The sequence below is a fragment of the Hypanus sabinus genome, chromosome 7 (assembly GCF_030144855.1).
Source record: "Hypanus sabinus isolate sHypSab1 chromosome 7, sHypSab1.hap1, whole genome shotgun sequence".
Lineage (NCBI taxonomy): Eukaryota > Metazoa > Chordata > Chondrichthyes > Myliobatiformes > Dasyatidae > Hypanus > Hypanus sabinus.
Window position 1 is genome coordinate 15750799 of NC_082712.1, and position 19592 is coordinate 15770390.

The 19592-nt window shown below is 47.8% G+C and overlaps 1 protein-coding gene across 1 annotated transcript in view; it reads right to left on the reverse strand.

Moving 5' to 3' along the window:
• LOC132396584 (complement component C7-like) overlaps positions 1–19592 on the reverse strand; it is a 77609-nt gene that overhangs the window by 36405 nt on the left and 21612 nt on the right. Inside the window, exons 5-9 of the mRNA XM_059974264.1 lie at positions 16384–16525; positions 15045–15183; positions 11126–11284; positions 10594–10837; positions 4607–4720 (exon numbers count right to left, since the gene is read on the reverse strand). Coding sequence (XP_059830247.1) covers positions 4607–4720; positions 10594–10837; positions 11126–11284; positions 15045–15183; positions 16384–16525 — 798 coding nt within the window. The remainder of the gene's footprint in view (positions 1–4606; positions 4721–10593; positions 10838–11125; positions 11285–15044; positions 15184–16383; positions 16526–19592) is intronic.

Sequence of the window (19592 nt, forward strand, 5' to 3'; positions counted from 1 at the left end):
GATGATGGCAGAGCAACAATGGATACAGGATACACACAACCCAAAGAGGAAGAACTATTCTGAAAGCAAGATGACACAACCATGGCTAACAAGAGAAGTCAAGGCCAAAGGGAGGGCATATAATAGAGCAAAAATTAGTGGGACATTGGAGGATTGGAAAGATTAAAAGAGATGTGAGAGTGGATACTGGACTGCTGGAAAACAATGCCGGAGAGTTAGTAATGGGGGACAATGAAATGGTGGATGAATTAAATAAGTATTTTGCATCAGTCTTCACTGTGAACGACACTAACAGTATGGTAGAAGTTCCAGGCATCAGGGGTCATGGGCTGTGTGAAGTTGCCAAAACTAAAGAGTAGGTTCTTGGGAAACTAAAAGGTCTGAAGGTAGATGAGTCACCTGGAGCCGATAATGTACACTCCATGGTTCTGAAAGAGGTGGCTGAAGAGATTGTGGAGGCATTAGTAATTGTCGTTCAAGAATCACTGGATTCTGGAATGGATCCTAAAGACAGAAAAATTGAAAAATGTTGCTCCATTCTTGAAGAAGGGAGAGAAGCAGAAGAAAGGAAACTATTAGCCAGTTAGTCCAACCTCAGTAGTTCAGTGGTTGGGAAGATGTTGGATCATTAAGGATGAGGTCTTTGGAATTCAGAAGTATGAGGGGTAACCTCATCAAATCCTATCGAATGATGAAAGGCCTTGATAGAGTGGATGTGTAAAGGATGCTTCCTATGATAGAGGACTCCAAGACCATAGGACACAGCCTTAAACTAGAGGAGTGTCCTTTTAGATCAGAGATGAGGAGGAATTTCTTTAGCCAGAGAGTGGTGAATCTGTGGAAATTTTGCCGCAGGCTTGTCACATGAAGAACATCTGATGGCTCTGGGCCTGTATTCACTAGAATTCAGAAGAATAGTGAAAGGCCTTGACAGAGTGGATGTGGAGAGGATCTGTCCTATGGTGGGAGAGTCTAGGAACAGAATAGAGGGACGTTCTTTTAGAATGGAAATGAGGGGGAATTTCTTTAGCGTGAGAGTGGTAAATCTGTGGAATTCTTAACCACAGGCAGCTGTAGAGGTCAAGTCTTTATGTATTTTTAAAGCAGAGGTGATAGATTCTTGATTGGTCAGGGCATGAAGGGATATGGGGAGAAGGCAGGAGATTGGGGTTGAGAGGAAAATTGGATCAGCCATGATGAAATAGCAGAGCAGATTCAATGGGCCAAATGGCCTAGTTCCACTCCTATATCTTCTGGTCTTAGAAACATAATGATCTATATATAAATTAAATAAACTCAAAAAAGTTCAGAGGTTAAAGTACAGTTATGGAATAAAATGTGTGCCAATACATAAACTCCAGTATGTAATTACAATGTAAACAACATTATAAAATGAGGTTTAATGTGGTTACAGTGCACAGCAGTGACTGACAACTGGCCAGAGTCGGGCCTAGTGCTAAGGGTAGAGGCCAGACGAAGAGTGGTCCACCATTCCTCCAACCCTGACTGGTCAAACAAAACTGTTAGGAAACAGCAATGACGATTCCTTCTATGTCTGTGTGCGACAGTATTGGCTGAGGACAGGCAGAGGTGGAGGGCCTCATCGCTGCTCTAAACGTCAGTGGTGTAATAAGCAGTAAGTAAGACTCAGGTAATAGATAGAGGCGGTGGGGTGCTAACGACAACGGTTAACTGCCTGGGGAAAGAAACTTTTAAGATGGTGTGGTTTTTGTTTTAATAGCCCTATAGAACTTTTCAGAAGGGAGCTTTTGGAAGAGGCAGTTTGCAGGGTGCCCACGATGACTTTTCTTGTCCGTTGCCTTGTCCTGGACACATACAAACCCCTCAGTGATGGTAGACAGCCACCGATAACTTTTTCTGCCGACCCGACAGTTCACTATAGTTTTTATATTGTGAGAGGATTTACCATTTACCTGTGCTATACACCTCATGCATTTTGAATTATATTGTGGTAAGTATTCAGTCCATGATGACAAGCGAGAACACCTTGTTTATCTCAACTGATGTTTTTTATTGCGACAAGTATTAAACCAGACCAGGCACTAGGACCCAGGGAGATAACCACCCCCACCCCAGTCACATACAGATGGGGGAGGGAATTATTACACACCCCGGTTACCTCAGTCAGGGTGACCCACAAGTACACGTGAGGATAGCTGTATAACCAGAGCTAAAGTGTAACAATGTGAACTTCAACAACCCACCATAATTCCACAACAGCATTTTAAAACAAGAACAGTAAATAACCCTGGCCAATTGAAATGCTAGGCTGGGGATGTCGACCCCACGCTCCGCCCCCGGAGAGCCACCATATTTATTAACTAACTTTATTTTATAAACTTATTAATGGTAATACTTTGTTTTATATGCATTGTGGACTGGAGGAATATGTTTTGTTTATTTGTACAGTCATATTGCAATAAACATGAACTTGAGGAATTCACCAAATCAGAGAGTAATGGATACGGTACGAGGTGAGAGGATCAGACAGTAATGGAAATGATAGGAAGGAGAAGATCAGACAGTAATGGAGATGATAGGAAGAAGATCAGACAGTAATGGATATGATACGAAAGAGAAGATTAGGCAGTAATGGATATGATACAAAAGAGAAGATCAGACAGTAATGGATATGATGTGATGTGAGAAGATCAGGCAGTAATGGATATGATACGAAAGAGAAGATCAGACAGTAATGGATATGATGTGATGTGAGAAGATCAGGCAGTAATGGATATGATATGAAAGAGAAGATCAGACAGTAATGGATATGATGTGATGTGAGAAGATCAGACAGTAATGGATATGATACGAAGGAGAAGATCAGACAGTAATGGATATGATGTGATGTGAGAAGATCAGACAGTAATGGATATGATGTGATGTGAGAAGATCAGACAGTAATGAATATGATGTGATGTGAGAAGATCAGACAGTAATGGATATGATATGAAGGAGAAGATCAGACAGTAATGGATATGATGTGATGTGAGAAGATCAGACAGTAATGGATATGATATGATGGAGATCAGACAGTAATGGATATGATGTGATGTGAGAAGATCAGACAGTAATGGATATGATACGAAGGAGAAGATCAGACAGTAATGAATATGATGTGATGTGAGAAGATCAGACAGTAATGGATATGATATGATGGAGATCAGACAGTAATGGATATGATGTGATGTGAGAAGATCAGACAGTAACGGATATGATGTGATGTGAGAAGATCAGACAGTAATGGATATGATGTGATGTGAGAAGATCAGACAGTAATGGATATGATACGAAGGAGAAGATCAGACAGTAATGGATATGATGTGATGTGAGAAGATCAGACAGTAACGGATATGATGTGATGTGAGAAGATCAGACAGTAATGGATATGATACGAAGGAGAAGATCAGACAGTAATGGATATGATGTGATGTGAGAAGATCAGACAGTAACGGATATGATGTGATGTGAGAAGATCAGACAGTAATGGATATGATACGAAGGAGAAGATCAGACAGTAATGGATATGATGTGATGTGAGAAGATCAGACAGTAACGGATATGATGTGATGTGAGAAGATCAGACAGTAATGGATATGATACGAAGAAGATCAGACAGTAATGGATATGATACGAAGGAGGAGATCAGACAGTAATGGATATGATACGAAGGAGGAGATCAGACAGTAATGGATATGATATGAGGTGAGATCAGACTAATGGATACGATGCAAGGTGAGAAGATCAGACAGTAATGGATATGATGTGATGTGAGAAGATCAGACAGTAATGGATATGATACGAAGGAGAAGATCAGACAGTAATGAATATGATACGAAGGAGAAGATCAGACAGTAATGGATATGATGTGATGTGAGAAGATCAGACAGTAATGGATATGATGTGATGTGAGAAGATCAGACAGTAATGGATATGATGTGATGTGAGAAGATCAGACAGTAATGGATATATGATACAAAGGAGATGATCAGACAGTAATGGATCCGATGCGAGATGAGAAGATCAGACAATAATGGCTGATATGATGTGATGTGAGAAGATGGCCATGGGGACAGGTCGAGCCCCGACTCTATCCTCCAACAGTCTGTGCCCTGATAAGGAAGGGAAGCCAAGGGAGCTGGAGGCTGAATACCCTTCATCTTCCAGTCTTCTTTACTGTCTACCTGCATTGCACCTCTCCACACTGCCTATTACCTCTGGTTCCCCTTCTCCTTCCCTTTGTCGCATGCTCTACTCTCCTATCAGATTCCTTCTTTTTCAGCCATTCACCCCCTTCTACCTATCACCTCCCAGCTTCTTACTTTATCCCCCTCCCCTCCTCACCTGGTCTCACCTATCACCTGCCAGCTTGACCTCCTTTCCCTCCCCCCCCCCCCCAATTCGGGCTTCTTCCCCCTGGCTTTCTGGCTCAGGGAGGGGAGGGGTTTGGAGAGGAATGGGCTACAAGCAGACTGCGGCTCTGTGGAGATGAAATGAAAGCTCGTTTCTCCAGCGACCATGATCATCCCCAGAGGGCATGCATCACCGTGGGCAGGCAGGTACCTGAAGGCGGGGTCGCCCTTACCCAAGGCAGTCTGGAGAGCATTCTGGTAATTCCTGCACTTCCCGCTGTGGTACTTGATGAAGAACAGGTTGATGGAGGTCTGTGAGCATTTCGACATATCCTCCTTCGTGATCCCTGCGGAGAAAAGGCCACTTTGTGAGCAACAGCAGGTCCATCCAATTGTACAAATGAGGGTGGGAGAGCCGTCGAGACCCACACTTCTGCCCACACAAGGGCTTACCTCTCAGAAGACCCACACACGATGGTTCAATTCAACAGTTTATTTACAACACCAATACACAAGGTAAGTCATTCAGTACTTACAGTGAGTATACTCAAGTTAAAAAATGGTTACTACCCGTCTATAAAACTGTCTACACCGTGGGGGACCAGGGCTCTCAGAAATCTCCCACTGTGCCCGCTGTGACCACGTGCTCCATCTCCGAGGACAGCCAGGCACGGACATATCCTTGGAAAAGGGGCAGGCAGTCGGCCCAAGCACACCCTCCACCTTCCGCCACCAAGACCCGTGAATGGCCAGGAGATCTGCTCTCACCCCGCTCCCTTCCAAACTGGATGAGGATCACGGGACTGAAGGAGCCCCTTCAGACACTCAAACAGGGGCTGCAACCTCTCACACTCCACTGGCGTGGTACACCGACTTCTCCCGGACACAGAATGGACAGATGGACGGGGTGTCGGTAACCCTGTTGTACGGTACTGCCCGACACAACACCTTCCATCCAGGCCCCCAAGGTACATGGGAAGGACCCCTGCATAAAGAGACTTCCACTGGGGACCTCCTCCACTGCCAGATGGTAACACGGACCGCCAAGGTGAGTCCGGTCGGCAGAGGTGAGGAAGTGAAAGGTGAGCAGGAGCGGCCCGTACAAAAAGCGCTTCAGAACGTCACAGACTGGCTGCCCTCTGTGATCGGAAGACTCGGCACCACAGCAGACACCCAATGCCTCCTGTGCCCCAGAATGTGCCCACCAGCCTCTTCTGCTAACCCTCTGTAAATCAACCAGGTCGGTGACCATGAGGAGAACGTCATCAGCATATACCGAAAGGACAACCTTCATGCAAACAGAGTACAGCTGCCCCAACATGGGGTACCTCTGACACAACCCTCCCAAAGCACAAGGGCGCTGTCAAGGACCCGGTAATCTTAACAAGGCAACCCCCAGCTGTGAACAACAGTCAAACCGAGCCTGAATACTTGCTAAGTCCCAAAAAGGTACTCGTGGTCCACCCTGCCAAATAAGAGCATAAGAAATAGGAGCAGGAGGAGGCCATCCGGCCCATTGAGCCTGCTCCGCCATTCAATCTGGCCACAGGCTCATCCCCACCTACCTACCTTTTCCCCATGACCTTTGTCCCCTACTATGTAAAAATCCATCCAACCTTGTATTAAATATATTTACTGAGGACACCTCCACTGCTTCTTTGGCAGAGAATTCCACAGATTCACCAATCTCCGGGAAAAGCAGTTCCTCCTCATCCCCATTCTAAATCTTCTCCCCAGAATCTTGAGGCTATGTCCTCTAGTTCTAGTCTCACCTACCAGTGGAAACAACTTTCCTGCCTCTACCTTATCTATCCCTTTCATAGTTTTATATGTTTCTATAAGATCTCCTCTCATTCTTCTGAATTCCAGTGAGTACAGTCCCAGGCGACTCAATCCCTCCTCATAGTCTAACCTCCTCAACTCTGGAATCAACCAGGTGAACCTCCTCTGCACCACCTCCAAAGCCAGTATATCCTTCTTCAAGTAAGACCAGAACTGCACACAGTACCCCAGGTGCGGCCTCACCAGTACCCTGTATAGTTGCAGCATGACCTCCCTGCTCTTAAATTCAATTCCTCTAGCAACAGGGGCCAACATTCCATTTGCCTGCTTGACAGCCTGCTGCTCGTGCAAACCAACCTTTTGCGATTCATTCACAAGCACTCCCAAGTCCCTCTGCACAGCAGCACGTTGCAACATTTTACCATTTAAATAATAACCTGCTCTTCCATTTTTCCTCTCAAAGTGGATGACCTCACATTTACCAACATTGTATTCCATCTGCCAGACCTTGGCCCGCTCACTTAACTAATCTATATCTCTCTGCAGACTCTCCATATTTTCTGCACAATTTACTTTCTCTTGGCCAAGGGAGAGAAGGACGACTGACAGATCAGCCTCTTGGCACAGGTAGATGAGATCCCGGACAAAGTGAATATTGTCCTGGAGCAAACACACCTGCGACCTTGTAGACTGATCAGGGTGGACTACTTCAGCAAGCATGGAGCCCATTGGCCGTCGCCTCTGCGCTGAAGTAGTCCACCATGATCGGTACTCAATGTGGATCTTGTACTCTGCACTGAGGAGGGATAGTGGGTGCCAATATCGCAGGCTACAGAGAACCCCCTTCTTTGGCAGCAAGGCCACGACTGCTCTGGGCCAAGAGAGGGACATCTCACCCGTCGTCATGCTCTCCCCCAATACCCCTGCATAATCAGCCTCCAGGATGTCCCAGAAGGCCCAGAGAAACTCCACCATTAACCCATCTAGTCCCAGGGACTTGCCTCTCTGTAGCTGGTTGAGGGCACTGGTCACCGAGGGCTGACACTTGGTAAGTACTCCCACAGAGCCCTGCGTGCATCCTCACTGCACAGGTCCGGCTAGAATAGACCCTCATAAAAGGAATGGACGACTGCGATAATTCTCATCCTCTGCCAGTAACTCCACTAGCTGCCTGCGGACAGTCCTCCCACTATCGAGAGAGGATCCCACCCGTGTGGGCAGAGCATTCAGCTCCGCCACACCAGGCAACCGGCCACACAGAAGCTGGTGACACCCGAGAAACAGGCGCCCTAGAGATAGAGAGTTGGTCAATCCACGAGCCTCCACCCTCTCTGCAGCTCCTTGAGAAAGCACAGAGGTCAAGGTGAAGGCCCCGCCAGGAGTCTCTTAAACTGGTGCCTCTCCTTATGGGTCACCTAAGGTACCCTCCCCTCCTGGTGACCTCTTCCAGACCCATCGATCAGTGGCCAACTGGGCCTTGAAAGGTTTGCTCCAGTAATCCATTACAAATTGTCGGATATCCTCCAGAGAGGAGGGCCGCGACTCGGTGTTGGGGTTGAGGAAGTCTGCATCGAATGCTCTCGTCACCCTCCAAGCAGTCATTGTCTGCACCCGATGTGAACACCTCACTCCTCACCACAGCCCAACCATGGGCTCTATCCCATCCCCAGGACCAGCGGACGAGGGAGTGGATCCAGAATCCACAGCCAGGATACCAGCTTGCTGGACCGTACCCATCTCCACACCCTTGACACCCTCCCCGGAAACAGCACTGGGAGAGTCCGCAACCTCCTCAACCCTTGGGACACACTCCAGCAGCCGGCTCGCTACACGGGATAGCAATTCAGGGCTGCTCGCATTCCCCTCATAGACAATAGGTGCAGAAATAGACCATTCGGCCCTTCGAGTCTGCACCGCCATTCTGAGATCATGGCTGATCATCTACTATCAATACCCGATTCCTGCCTTGTCCCCATATCCCTTGATTCCCCTATCCATAAGATATCTATCTAGCTCCTATGAAAGCATCCAGAGAATTGGCCTCCACTGCTTTCCAAGGCAGTGCATTCCAGACTCCCACAACTCTCTGGGAGAAGAAGTTTTTCCTTCTCTGTCCTAAATGACCTACCCCTTATTCTTAAACCATGCCCTCTGGTACTGGACTCTCCCAGCATCTGGAACATATTTCCTGCCTCTATCTTGACCAATCCCTTAATAATCTTATATGTTGCAATCAGATCCCTTCTCAATCTCCTTAATTCCAGCGTGTACAAGCTCAGTCTCTCTAACCTCTCTGCGTAAGACAGTCCAGACATCCCAGGAATTAACCTTGTGAATCTACGCTGCACTTCCTCTACAGCCAGGATGTCCTTCCTTAACCCTGGAGACCAAAACTGTACACAATACTCCAGGTGTGGTCTCACCAGGGCCCTGTACAAATGCAAAAGGATTTCTTTGCTCTTGTACTCAATTTCCTTTGTAATAAAGGCCAACATTCCATTAGCCTTCTTCACTGCCTGCTGCACTTGCTCATTCACCTTCAGTGACTGATGAACAAGGACTCCTAGATCTCTTTGTATTTTTCCCTTACCTAACTTTACATCGTTCAGATAATAATCTGCCTTCCTGTTCTTACTCCCAAAGTGGATAACCTCACACTTATTCACATTAAACGCCATCTGCTAAGTATCTGCCCACTCACTCAGCCTATCCAAGTCACCCTGAATTCTCCTAACATCCTCATCACATGTCACACTGCCACCCAGCTTAGTATCATCAGCAAACTTGCTGATGTTATTCTCAATGCCTTCATCTAAATCATTGATGTAAATCGTAAATGGCTGTGGTCCCAATACCGAGCCCTGTGGCACCCCACTAGTCACCACCTGCCATTCTGAGAAACACCCATTCACTGTTACCCTTTGCTTTCTATCTGCCAACCAGTTTTCTATCCATGTAAATATCTTCCCCCCAATGCCATGAGCTCTGATTTTACCCACCAATCTCCTATGTGGGACCTTATCAAATGCCTTTTGAAAATTGAGGTACACTACATCCACTGGATCTCCCTTGTCCAACTTCCTGGTTACATCCTCGAAAAATTCCAATAGATTAGTCAAGCATGATTTACCCTTGGTGAATCCATGCTGGCTCAGCCCAATCTTATCACTGCTATCTAGATATGCCACTATTTCATCTTTAATAATGGACTCTAGCATCTTCCCCAACCGATGTTAGGCTGACAGGACGACAGTTCTCTGTTTTCTCCCTCCCTCCTTTCTTAAAAAGTGGGATAACATTAGCCATTCTCCAATCCTCAGGAACTGATCCTGAATCTAAGGAACATTGGAAAATGATTACCCAATGCATCTGCAATTTCCAGGGCCACCTCCTTTAGTACCCTAGGATGCAGACCATCTGGACCTGGGGGTTTGTTAGCCTTCAGTCCCATCAGTCTACTCATCACCATTTCCTTCCTAATGTCAATCTGTTTCATTTCCTCTGTTACCCTATGTCCTTGGCCCATCCATACACCTGGGAGATTGCTTGTGTCTTCCCTAGTGAAGACAGATCTAAAGTACTTATTAAATTCTTCTGCCATTTCTCTGTTTCCCATAACAATTTCACCCAATTCATTCTTCAAGGGCCCAACATTGTTCTTAACTATCTTCTTTCTCTTCACATACCTAAAAAAGCTTTTGCTATCCTCCTTTATATTCCTGGCTAGCTTGCGTTTGTACCTCATTTTTTCTCCCCATATTGCCTTTTTAGACAAAATGCTCCTCAGCGGGGCACGGCCTCAACTGAGGCAGCAATCTGGGAAACCAATCCCACAGGCGACCCCTGTTCAATGGGGCTCTGCCTCTTCCCAGGGAATATGCACTCTGGGTTCGCAGCCTCTACTGGAGGCAAGTCTGCCTCCCCACACCTCCTCTACAGTGGTGCCTCTCACCAGCCCAGGGGATGCATGTTCAGGAGATGCCACCCCACAAAGGGCCCCTGCTCAACAGAGCTATCTTCCAGCTTGGAGGGGACATACTCTGCACGTATAGCCTTTACTGGGAGTAAACTCTCCTTCTCCTTCTCCTCTTCTGGTCCCTGATCTACGGCCTCAGGGGATACATCCCTCTACCGTTTCAGGCCACAGATATGTTGAGGCACATTGATCTCCACTACAGAGGCGTCCTCAGCCTCCGGCACTACCTGCCCTCTCCTGACGTCCCCGGGCTCTGGCTGGATTTCCGGAGACACAGGACCCTCCGGACGGGTCAGCTGAGAGGTGGGCGAAGGGGAGAAGGGAGTGGACAGAAGGTCAGAGGGGATGTGGAGGGGTGTGGGGGGATGAAGGGCAAGGTGAGGGGTGAGGGTTGGAATCTGGGGAAGGTGAGGTAGAGGGGCGAGGGTGCCTGGGGCAGTGAGGGGGTATCACGGCCCTTACCTGCGTTGCTGAGTCGCTCCTTGTCGATGAGGAAGAGCAGGCGGTATCGGCCGCCCAGGGAGCCACGCCGGAGGTAGTGGGTGCCGTAGAGCTCGATGAGGCGGCGGTAGGCATTTCGCTCGTAGACGGCGGGGAGCTGCAGCAGCTCGCGGTGGAAAGCGCTCGGTAAAGGCAGCCGGTCCGGCCTCTCGTTGCCAAATTGCGCCACTTCCACCTCATTCTCCACCTTCAGGTACAGCTGCTCCTGTGGGTGGTGAGGGAGAGGGTAATTGTGACCGGCCATCCCTTCTCCCATATACTCCAGCACACCCCAACCCTCCCTCTCCCCATCCACACCCCTCCCTGCTCACCCTGGAACAGTCTGGGGTGCAACCCCATTGCCCTCCCTGAGCACAGTCCGGAGAACACCCACCAGCCCACTGGGATTCCCCCTTCTATTCCTCGTGGATCAGCCTGGATTCAAGATCCCATTCCCATTCCCCGCACATCCCTCTTTCTCGCATCGTGACGGTCAGGGGTTGGCTGGGGCTACCTTTGACTTCTGGTTGTTTTTGTCTCTGAACGTGTTGTATGCCTCGTTGTAGCTGGAGAAAGTGCTGCGACCCGAGGCAGAGTACGAGCCCGACTCCTGCTTCATGTAGGACCAACTACTCTCGTAGGCTTGGAAATTGAAATCATTCTTCACCTGCACCTGGAACCAGGAGTCCAAGGGTTAAACCACACCACCTCGAACCTCAGAAAGGCACATTCAGAGTAATCAGAATCGGGTTCAATATCACTGGCATAGGTCGTCACATAGTATGCTTTGCAGCAGCAGTACGCAGAAATACGTAGTAATAATAATAATAATAATAATAATAATTACTATTATAAATATAATTGTCATCATTATGTGCCATGTTGATGTGGGCAGCCATGGTCTTTCCATGACCATGATTGATCTAGGCAGTTTTTTCAGCAGAAGTGGTTTGCCATTGCCTTCTGGGCTGTGTCCTTACAAGCTGGGTGACCCCAGCCATCATCAATACTCTTCAGAGACTGTCTGCCTGGCGTCAGTGGTCACATAACCAGGACTTGTGACCTGCACCGGCTGCCCATGCGACCATCCACCACCTGCTCCCATGGCTTCTCGTGGCCTTGATAAGGGTGGGGGGGGGGAGGGGGACTTAGCAAGTACTACTCCCTACCCAAAGGTGGCCTGCAGGCTAGTGGAGGGAAGGTGAAGATGTATGTGCAAAAAAAGAGAAAAAGAAGTGAGGTGGTGTTTGTGGGTTCACTGCCCACTGAGAAATCTGATAGCAGAGGGTAAGAAGCTGTCCCTGAAACATTCAGCGTGTGTCTTCAGGCTCCTGCACCTCCTCCCTGATGGCAGCAATGAGAGGAGGACACGTCCTGGGCGATGGGGTCCTTAATGATGGATGCCTCCCGTTTTGAAGATGTCCCCAGTGTTGAGGAGGCTTGTGCCCATAATGGAGCTGTCCGAATTTCCAACTTTCTGCAGATTTTTCCAACCCTGTGTGAGTATACAGTTGTGAGTGTAGAGTGGAGAAGTGGTGTAAGCACACAGTCTGTACGTTGTGGGTGTCGAGAGAGTGGAGAAGTGGGCTAAACACACAGTCTGTACGTTGTGGGTGTAGAGAGAGTGGAGCAGTGGGCAAAACACACAGTCTGTATGTTGTGGGTGTTTAGTGGAGCAGTGGGCTAAACACAGCCTGTACGTTGTGGGTGTAGAGAGAGTGGAGCAGTGGGCTAAACACAGTCTGTACGTTGTGGGTGTAGAGTGGAGCAGTCGGCTAAACACAGTCTGTACGTTGTGGGTGTAGAGAGAGTGGAGCAGTGGGCTAAACACACAGTCTGTACGTTGTGGGTGTCGAGAGAGTGGAGCAGTGGGCTAAACACAGTCTGTACGTTGTGGGTGTAGAGAGAGTGGAGCAGTGGGCTAAACACAGTCTGTACGTTGTGGGTGTAGAGAGAGTGGAGCAGTGGGCTAAACACAGTCTGTACGTTGTGGGTGTAGAGTGGAGCAGTGGGCTAAACACACAGTCTGTACATTGTGGGTGTACAGTGGACCAGTGGGCTAAACACACAGTCTGAAAGTTGTGGGTGTAGAGTGGAGCAGTGGCTAAACACACAGTCTGTACGTTGTGGGTGTATAGTGGAGCAGTGGGCTAAACACACAGTCTGTACGTTGTGGGTGTATAGTGGAGCAGTGGGCTAAACACAGAGTCTGTACGTTGTGGGTGTAGAGAGAGTGGAGCAGTCGGCTAAACACAGTCTGTACGTTGTGGGTGTAGAGAGTGGAGCAGTGGGCTAAACATACAGTCTGTACGTTGTAGGTGTAGAGTGGACCAGCGGGCTAAACACACAGTCTGTACGTTGTGGGTGTATAGTGGAGCAGTGGGCTAAACACACAGTCTGTACGTTGTGGGTGTAGAGAGAGTGGAGCAGTCCGCTAAACACAGTCTGTACGTTGTGGGTGTAGAGAGTGGAGCAGTGGGCTAAACATACAGTCTGTACGTTGTAGGTGTAGAGTGGACCAGTGGGCTAAACACACAGTCTGTACGTTGTGGGTGTAGAGTGGACCAGCGGGCTAAACACACAGTCTGTACGTTGTGGGTGTAGAGTGGACCAGCGGGCTAAACACACAGTCTGTACGTTGTGGGTGTAGAGTGGACCAGCGGGCTAAACACACAGTCTGTACGTTGTGGGTGTATAGTGGAGCAGTGGGCTAAACACACAGTCTGTACGTTGTGGGTGTAGAGAGAGTGGAGCAGTCCGCTAAACACAGTCTGTACGTTGTGGGTGTAGAGAGTGGAGCAGTGGGCTAAACATACAGTCTGTACGTTGTAGGTGTAGAGTGGACCAGTGGGCTAAACACACAGTCTGTACGTTGTGGGTGTAGAGTGGACCAGCGGGCTAAACACACAGTCTGTACGTTGTGGGTGTAGAGTGGACCAGCGGGCTAAACACACAGTCTGTACGTTGTGGGTGTAGAGTGGAGCAGCAGGCTAAACACAGTCTGTACGTTGTGGGTGTAGAGTGGAGCAGCAGGCTAAACACAGTCTGTACGTTGTGGGCGTAGAGTGGAGCAGTGGGCTAAACACATATTCTGGAGGTGCACCAGTGTTGATTGTCAGTGAGGAGATGTTATTTACGGGCACAAGGTGTGACACTGAATGACTTTTTAACTTCTTTCAAGGGTTTTGCAGGCTGAGCTTGCATCTAATTGCCCTGTGCTAGTTGCCTTGGGAAGGTGGGGATGAGTTGATGCAAGAAAGGAGAGGAGAGCCCTGATAGAGTGGAGGTAGAGAGGATGTTTCCATCCGTGCAGTTTGCGAGGAAAGGAAATGTTTTTTGGCAAACTTATTAACCCTCTTTGGGAATAAATATTGAAGCTTTGTAAGGCATTTGTCAGGCCATATTTGGAAGTTTTGGGCCCTTATCTAAGAAAGGATGTGCTGGCATTGGAGAAGATTCATGAGTATTGTTCTGGGAATGGAAAGATTAACATAAGAGGAGTGTTTGATGGCTCTGGGCTCTGTGCCCTGGAGTTTCGAGGATTGAGGGAAGAATCTCATTGAAACCTATCCAATATTGAAAGGCCTCAATAGAGTGAATGTGAGGAGGATGTTTCCTATAGTGGGAGAGTCTAGAACTAGAGGACACAGTCTCAGAAAAGAGGGATGTCCATTTAGAACAGAAATGAGAAGGAATTTATTTAACCGGAAGGTGGTGAATCTGGAATTCATTGCCACAGACCAGAGCAACACACATGATCTGCTGGAGGAACTCAGCAGGCCAGGCAGTATCTATGAGGGGATTTAACAGTTGATATTTCAGGCTCAAACTCTTCAGCAGGACTGGAAAGGAAGAGGGAAGAAGCCAGAGTAAGAAGGAGCAAGGAGGAGAAGTTGTATAAGCTAGAAGGTGGATGGCGAGGAGGGGGATGAAGTAAGAATGTGGGAGGTGATAGGTGTAAAAGGTAAAGGCTGAAGAAGAAGGAATCTGATAGGAGAGGGGAATGGTGATGGGAGTAAAGGAAGAGGGAGGAGATGGGCAGATGAGGAGAAGAGAAGAGGTAAGATGGGAACCAGAATGAGCAAATGAGAAAGAGAGAAGGGAGAGAAACTACCAGAAGTTGGGAAAATTAATATTCTTGCCATCATGGCAACCAGATGAAGTTTGAGGTGTTGCTTCCCATCCTGAGTGTGGTCTCTTCTTGGCAAGAGAGGAGGCAATGGTCTGACGTGTAAGATTAGGACTAGTAAGTTGAATTGAAATTGGTAGCCAACGGGATATCCTGCCTTTACCTGGAACCTCTTCCTCCCATTACCTGTTGAATTGTCCCCGTTCACAGCCAGATGGGGTGGGGCTTTAGGGGTTGGATCTGGCCCAGGGTGTATTGAGGGGGTTCGTGGTCGAGGGCTCACTCCTCACCCCCACCCCCATACCTGGAAGGTGTACCGGAGGAGGCTCTGTGGAAGCCGGTAATAGTTCCGAGTGTCCTCACTGAAGACCTTCCGGCAGGTCCCCCCGAAAAACTTGGTGTTGATGACAGGCCTTCGAAACTCACCCTTGATAATATCAAAACTCAAGGAGAAAGGGGTGAGAGAGGACAGTAAATTCACCACGGCCCCTTCTTCTCCATCCCCACCCACCTCACAGTCCCTCCTCCCTCCATCCAAAACCTTCCAAATCACATTCCCTTCTTGTTCCACACCTCTCGATCTATTCACGTTCCCTCCTTCCTATCACCCCCTCTCCAAAACACTAGCTTCCACACCCTGTGATGGGTGTAGGAAGGTCTTCATCACACATCCTGAAGAAAGGTCTCAGCCCAAAACGTCGACAGTTTATTCATTTCCATAGATGCTGCCTGACCTGCTGAGTTCCTCTGGGATTTTGTGTATGCTGCTCGGATTTCCAGAATCTGGAGATTTTCTCCTGTAGTGCTTCCACATCCCACCATGACCTCACCCCTATCCACACCTATCCCTCCATGACCTCACCCCTATCCACACCTATCCCTGCATGAACTCAACCCTATCCCTCCATGACCTCCCCCTATCCCTCCATGACCTCCCCCCTATCTGTCCACTACAGACTTCCCTATCCTCCAACTCCACCAGTACATATCTTCCTTCCCAAACTGCTCCCTCCATATCCCTCACCTATATATCGCTTTCTTCCCCCTTCAATTCCCAACTCCTTGCTGATTGTTCTAGACACTGGAGCCCCTCACCCTCCTGCTCTGCATCCTGTCCTTCAACTCTCCCCCTCCCTTCCCTCACTATCCTACTCTGCACCGTCTTTCAACCCTCCCCCCTTCCCTCACCCTTCTGCTCTGCACCCTGTCTTTCAACCCTCCCCTCCCTCACTATCCTGCTCTGCACCCTGTCTTTCAACCCTCCCCTCCTTTCCCTCACCCTCCTGCTCTGCACCCTGTCTTTCAACCCTCCCCTCCCTTCCCTCACTATCCTGCTCTGCACCCTGTCTTTCTCCCCTCCCTATCCCTTCCCTCACCCTCCAGCTCCCCAACCTTTCACACTCCCTCCCTCCATTTTCCATTTACGCACTTCCCTCTCTCCCCTCCCCACACTCCTCCTTCTCTCCCCTCCCTTTCCCCATCACACTCCTCCCTCTCTCCCCTTCCCTCCCCTTCAGACTCCTCCCTCTCCCCTCCCCTTCCCCATCACACTCCTCCCCTGCATCACCACCTGCTGAAAGCTTGTGCACTCAAGCACCCCTCTTTCCCCTTCCCTGGACCCCGGGGCGCCATAGCCCACCTACCCATTTCCAGTGAGCTCGGCCTGAGGTGGAAGCTTATCGATGTCACAGGCCATTCTCCATTCATCACAGCCGGTCTCGTCGGAGCCGTCTCCCTCACAATCCTCGTCCCCATTACACACCAGGTTCTGACTGATACATTGACCTGAGACAGAAATCCCCACTGATCACATTTGCCATTCAACCCCTTCCCAGGTGACACACCAAGGTCTGGCTGACACACTGATGTGAGGCAGAAAAATCTCCACCAATCACATCTGCCATTCACTCCCATCCCAGTTGCACACCAGGGTCTGACTGACCTGAGGCAGAAACCCCCACTTTGCAATTTTGCCCCATCCCAGTTACACATCAGGGTCTGACTGACACACTGACCTGTAGCAGAAATCCCCACCGATCACATCCAGATTTCACACTCATCTCCGTTGCACACCAAAATCAAACTTTGACAAAAATCTTTCAATGTATGGTGGAGAGTTTATTGACTGGTTGTATCACAGCCTGGTATGGAAATACCAATGCTTTGAACAGAAAATCCTACAGAAAGTAACGGATATAGCCCAGTCCATCACAAGTAAAGCTCTCCCCACCATCTACATGAACTGCTGTCGCAGGAAAGCAACATCCATCATCAGGGTCTCCCACCACCCAGGCCATGCTCTCTTCTCGCCACCATTAGGAAAAAGGTACAGGAGCCTCAGGACCCACGACACCAGGTTCAGGAACAATTATTACCCCTCAACCATCAAGCTCTTGAACCTGAGGATAACTTCACTTGCCCATCACTGAACTGTTACTACAGCCTATGGACTCGCTTTCATGGACTCATGTGCCCAATAGTATTTATTTATTTATTTATTTATTTATTGCTTTATTTGGTATTAGCACAGTTTATTGTCTTTATTGCGCTGATTGTTTGTCCACACTGTGTGCAGACTTTCATCAATTCTATAATGTTTCTTTGACCATCACATAGTCGAAGAATTAGGCCATTTGCTCCATCGAGTCTGCTCTGCCATTCAATCATGGCTAATCCTTTAACCCCCTCCTCAGCCCCACTCCCCGGCTTTCTCCCTGTAACCTTTGATGCCATGTTCAATCAAGAAACTATCAAGCTCTGCCTTAAATACACCCAATGACCTGATCACCACAGCTGCCTGTGGTAATAAGTTCCACAAATTCACCACCCTCTGGTTAAAGAAATTTCTCTGTATCTCTGTTTTAAATGGACGCCCCTCTATCCTGAGGCTGTGTCCTCTTGTCCTAGACTCCCCCACCATGGGAACCACCCTTTCCACGTCTACTCACTCTCAGCCTTTCAACATTAAAATGTTTCAATTAGATTCCACCCCTTATCCATCTGAATTCCAGTGAGTACAGACCCAGAGCTATCAAACGTTCCTCATGTGATAGCACTTTAATTCCCAGAATCATCTTTGCAAACCTCCTCTGGACCCTGTCCAATGCCAGCACATCTTTTCTTAGACGAAGAGCCCCAAACTGTTCACAATACTCAAGGTGAGGCCTCACCAGTTCCTTATAAAGCCTCAGCATCACATCCCTGCTCTTTTATTCTGGACCTCTTGAAATGAATGGTAACATGGCATTTGCCTTCCTCACCACCAACTCAACCTGCAAGTTAACCTTTAGAGTGTTCTGCACAAGGACTCCCAAGTCCCTTTGCATCTCAGATTTTTGGAATTTCTCCCCAATTAGAAAATAGTCTGCACATTTATTTCTACTACCAAAGTGCATAACCATGTATTTTCCAACATTGTATTTCATTTGCCATTTTCTTACCCATTCTCCTAATCTGTTTAAGTCCTTCTGCAGCCTACCTGTTTCCTCAACACTACCTGCCCCTCCACCAATCTTCATATCATCTGCAAACTTGGCAACAAAGCTATCTATTTCATCATCTAAATCTGATATACAACATAAAAAGAACTGGTCCCAACACTGACCCCTGTGGAACACCACTGGTCACTCACTGGCAGCCAACCAGAAAATTATCCTTTTAATCCCACTGCCTGCTACCAATCTGCCAATGCTCTAACCATGTCAGTAAATTTTCCTGTAATACCATGGGCTTTTAACTTGGTAAGTTTCCTCATGTGTGGCACCTTGAAAAGGCCTTTTGAAAGTTCAAATATACAACATCCACTACATTTCCTTTATCTATCCTACTTGTAATCCCCCCTAAGAATTCCAGCAGGTTTGTCAGGCAAAATTTTCCCTGAAGGAAACCATGCTGACTTTGTTCTGTCTGGTCCTGTGTCACCAAGTACTCCATCACCTCATCCTTAACAATTGACTCCAATATCTTCCCAACCACTGAGGTCAGGCTAACTGGTGTCCTAACAAAGGGTCTCGGCCCGAAACGTTGACTGCTCCTTTCAGTGGATGCTGTCTGACCTGCTGAGTTCATCCAGCCTGTTTGTATGTGTTGATTTGACCACAACATCTGCAGCATACTTTGTGTTAATTGGTCTATAATTTCCTTTCTGCTGTCTTCCTCCTTTCTTAAAGAGTGGAGTGACATTTGCAATTTTCCAGTCCTCTGGCATCATGGTCCAATGATTTTTGTAAGATCATTTCTAATTCCACCACAATCTCGGACAATACCTCTTTCATAACCCTAGTGTGCAGTTTCTCTGGTCCAGGTGAATTGTGCACCTTTAGGTTGTTCAGCTTTTTGAGCACCTTGTAATAGTAACTGCTCTTACTTCTCTTCCCTCACACCCTTCAACATCTAGCACACTGCTTGTCCCTCATTATTATTTCTCATGCTTTATTTTCTAGCGGTCCTATATCCACTCTCATCTCACTTTTATTTTTTACATACTCGAAAAAGCTTTTACTATCCACTTTGATATTGTTTTCTAGCTTGCTTTCATATTTCATCATTTTCCTCCTAATGATTCTTCTAGTTGCTCTCTGTAGGGTTTTAAAAGCTTCCCGATCCTCTATCTCTCCACAAATTTTTGCTTTGTTGTATGCCCTCTCTTTTGCTCTTACATCAGCTTTGATTTCCCTTGTCAACCATGGTTGTAATATTTTGCCATTTGAGTATTTATTCATTTTTGGAATACATCTATCCTGTACCTAACTAATTTTTTTCCCAGAACTCACGCCATTGCAGCTCTGCCGACATCCCTGCCAGCAGCTCCTTCCAATCTACTTTGGCCAACTCCTCTCTCATACCACTGTAA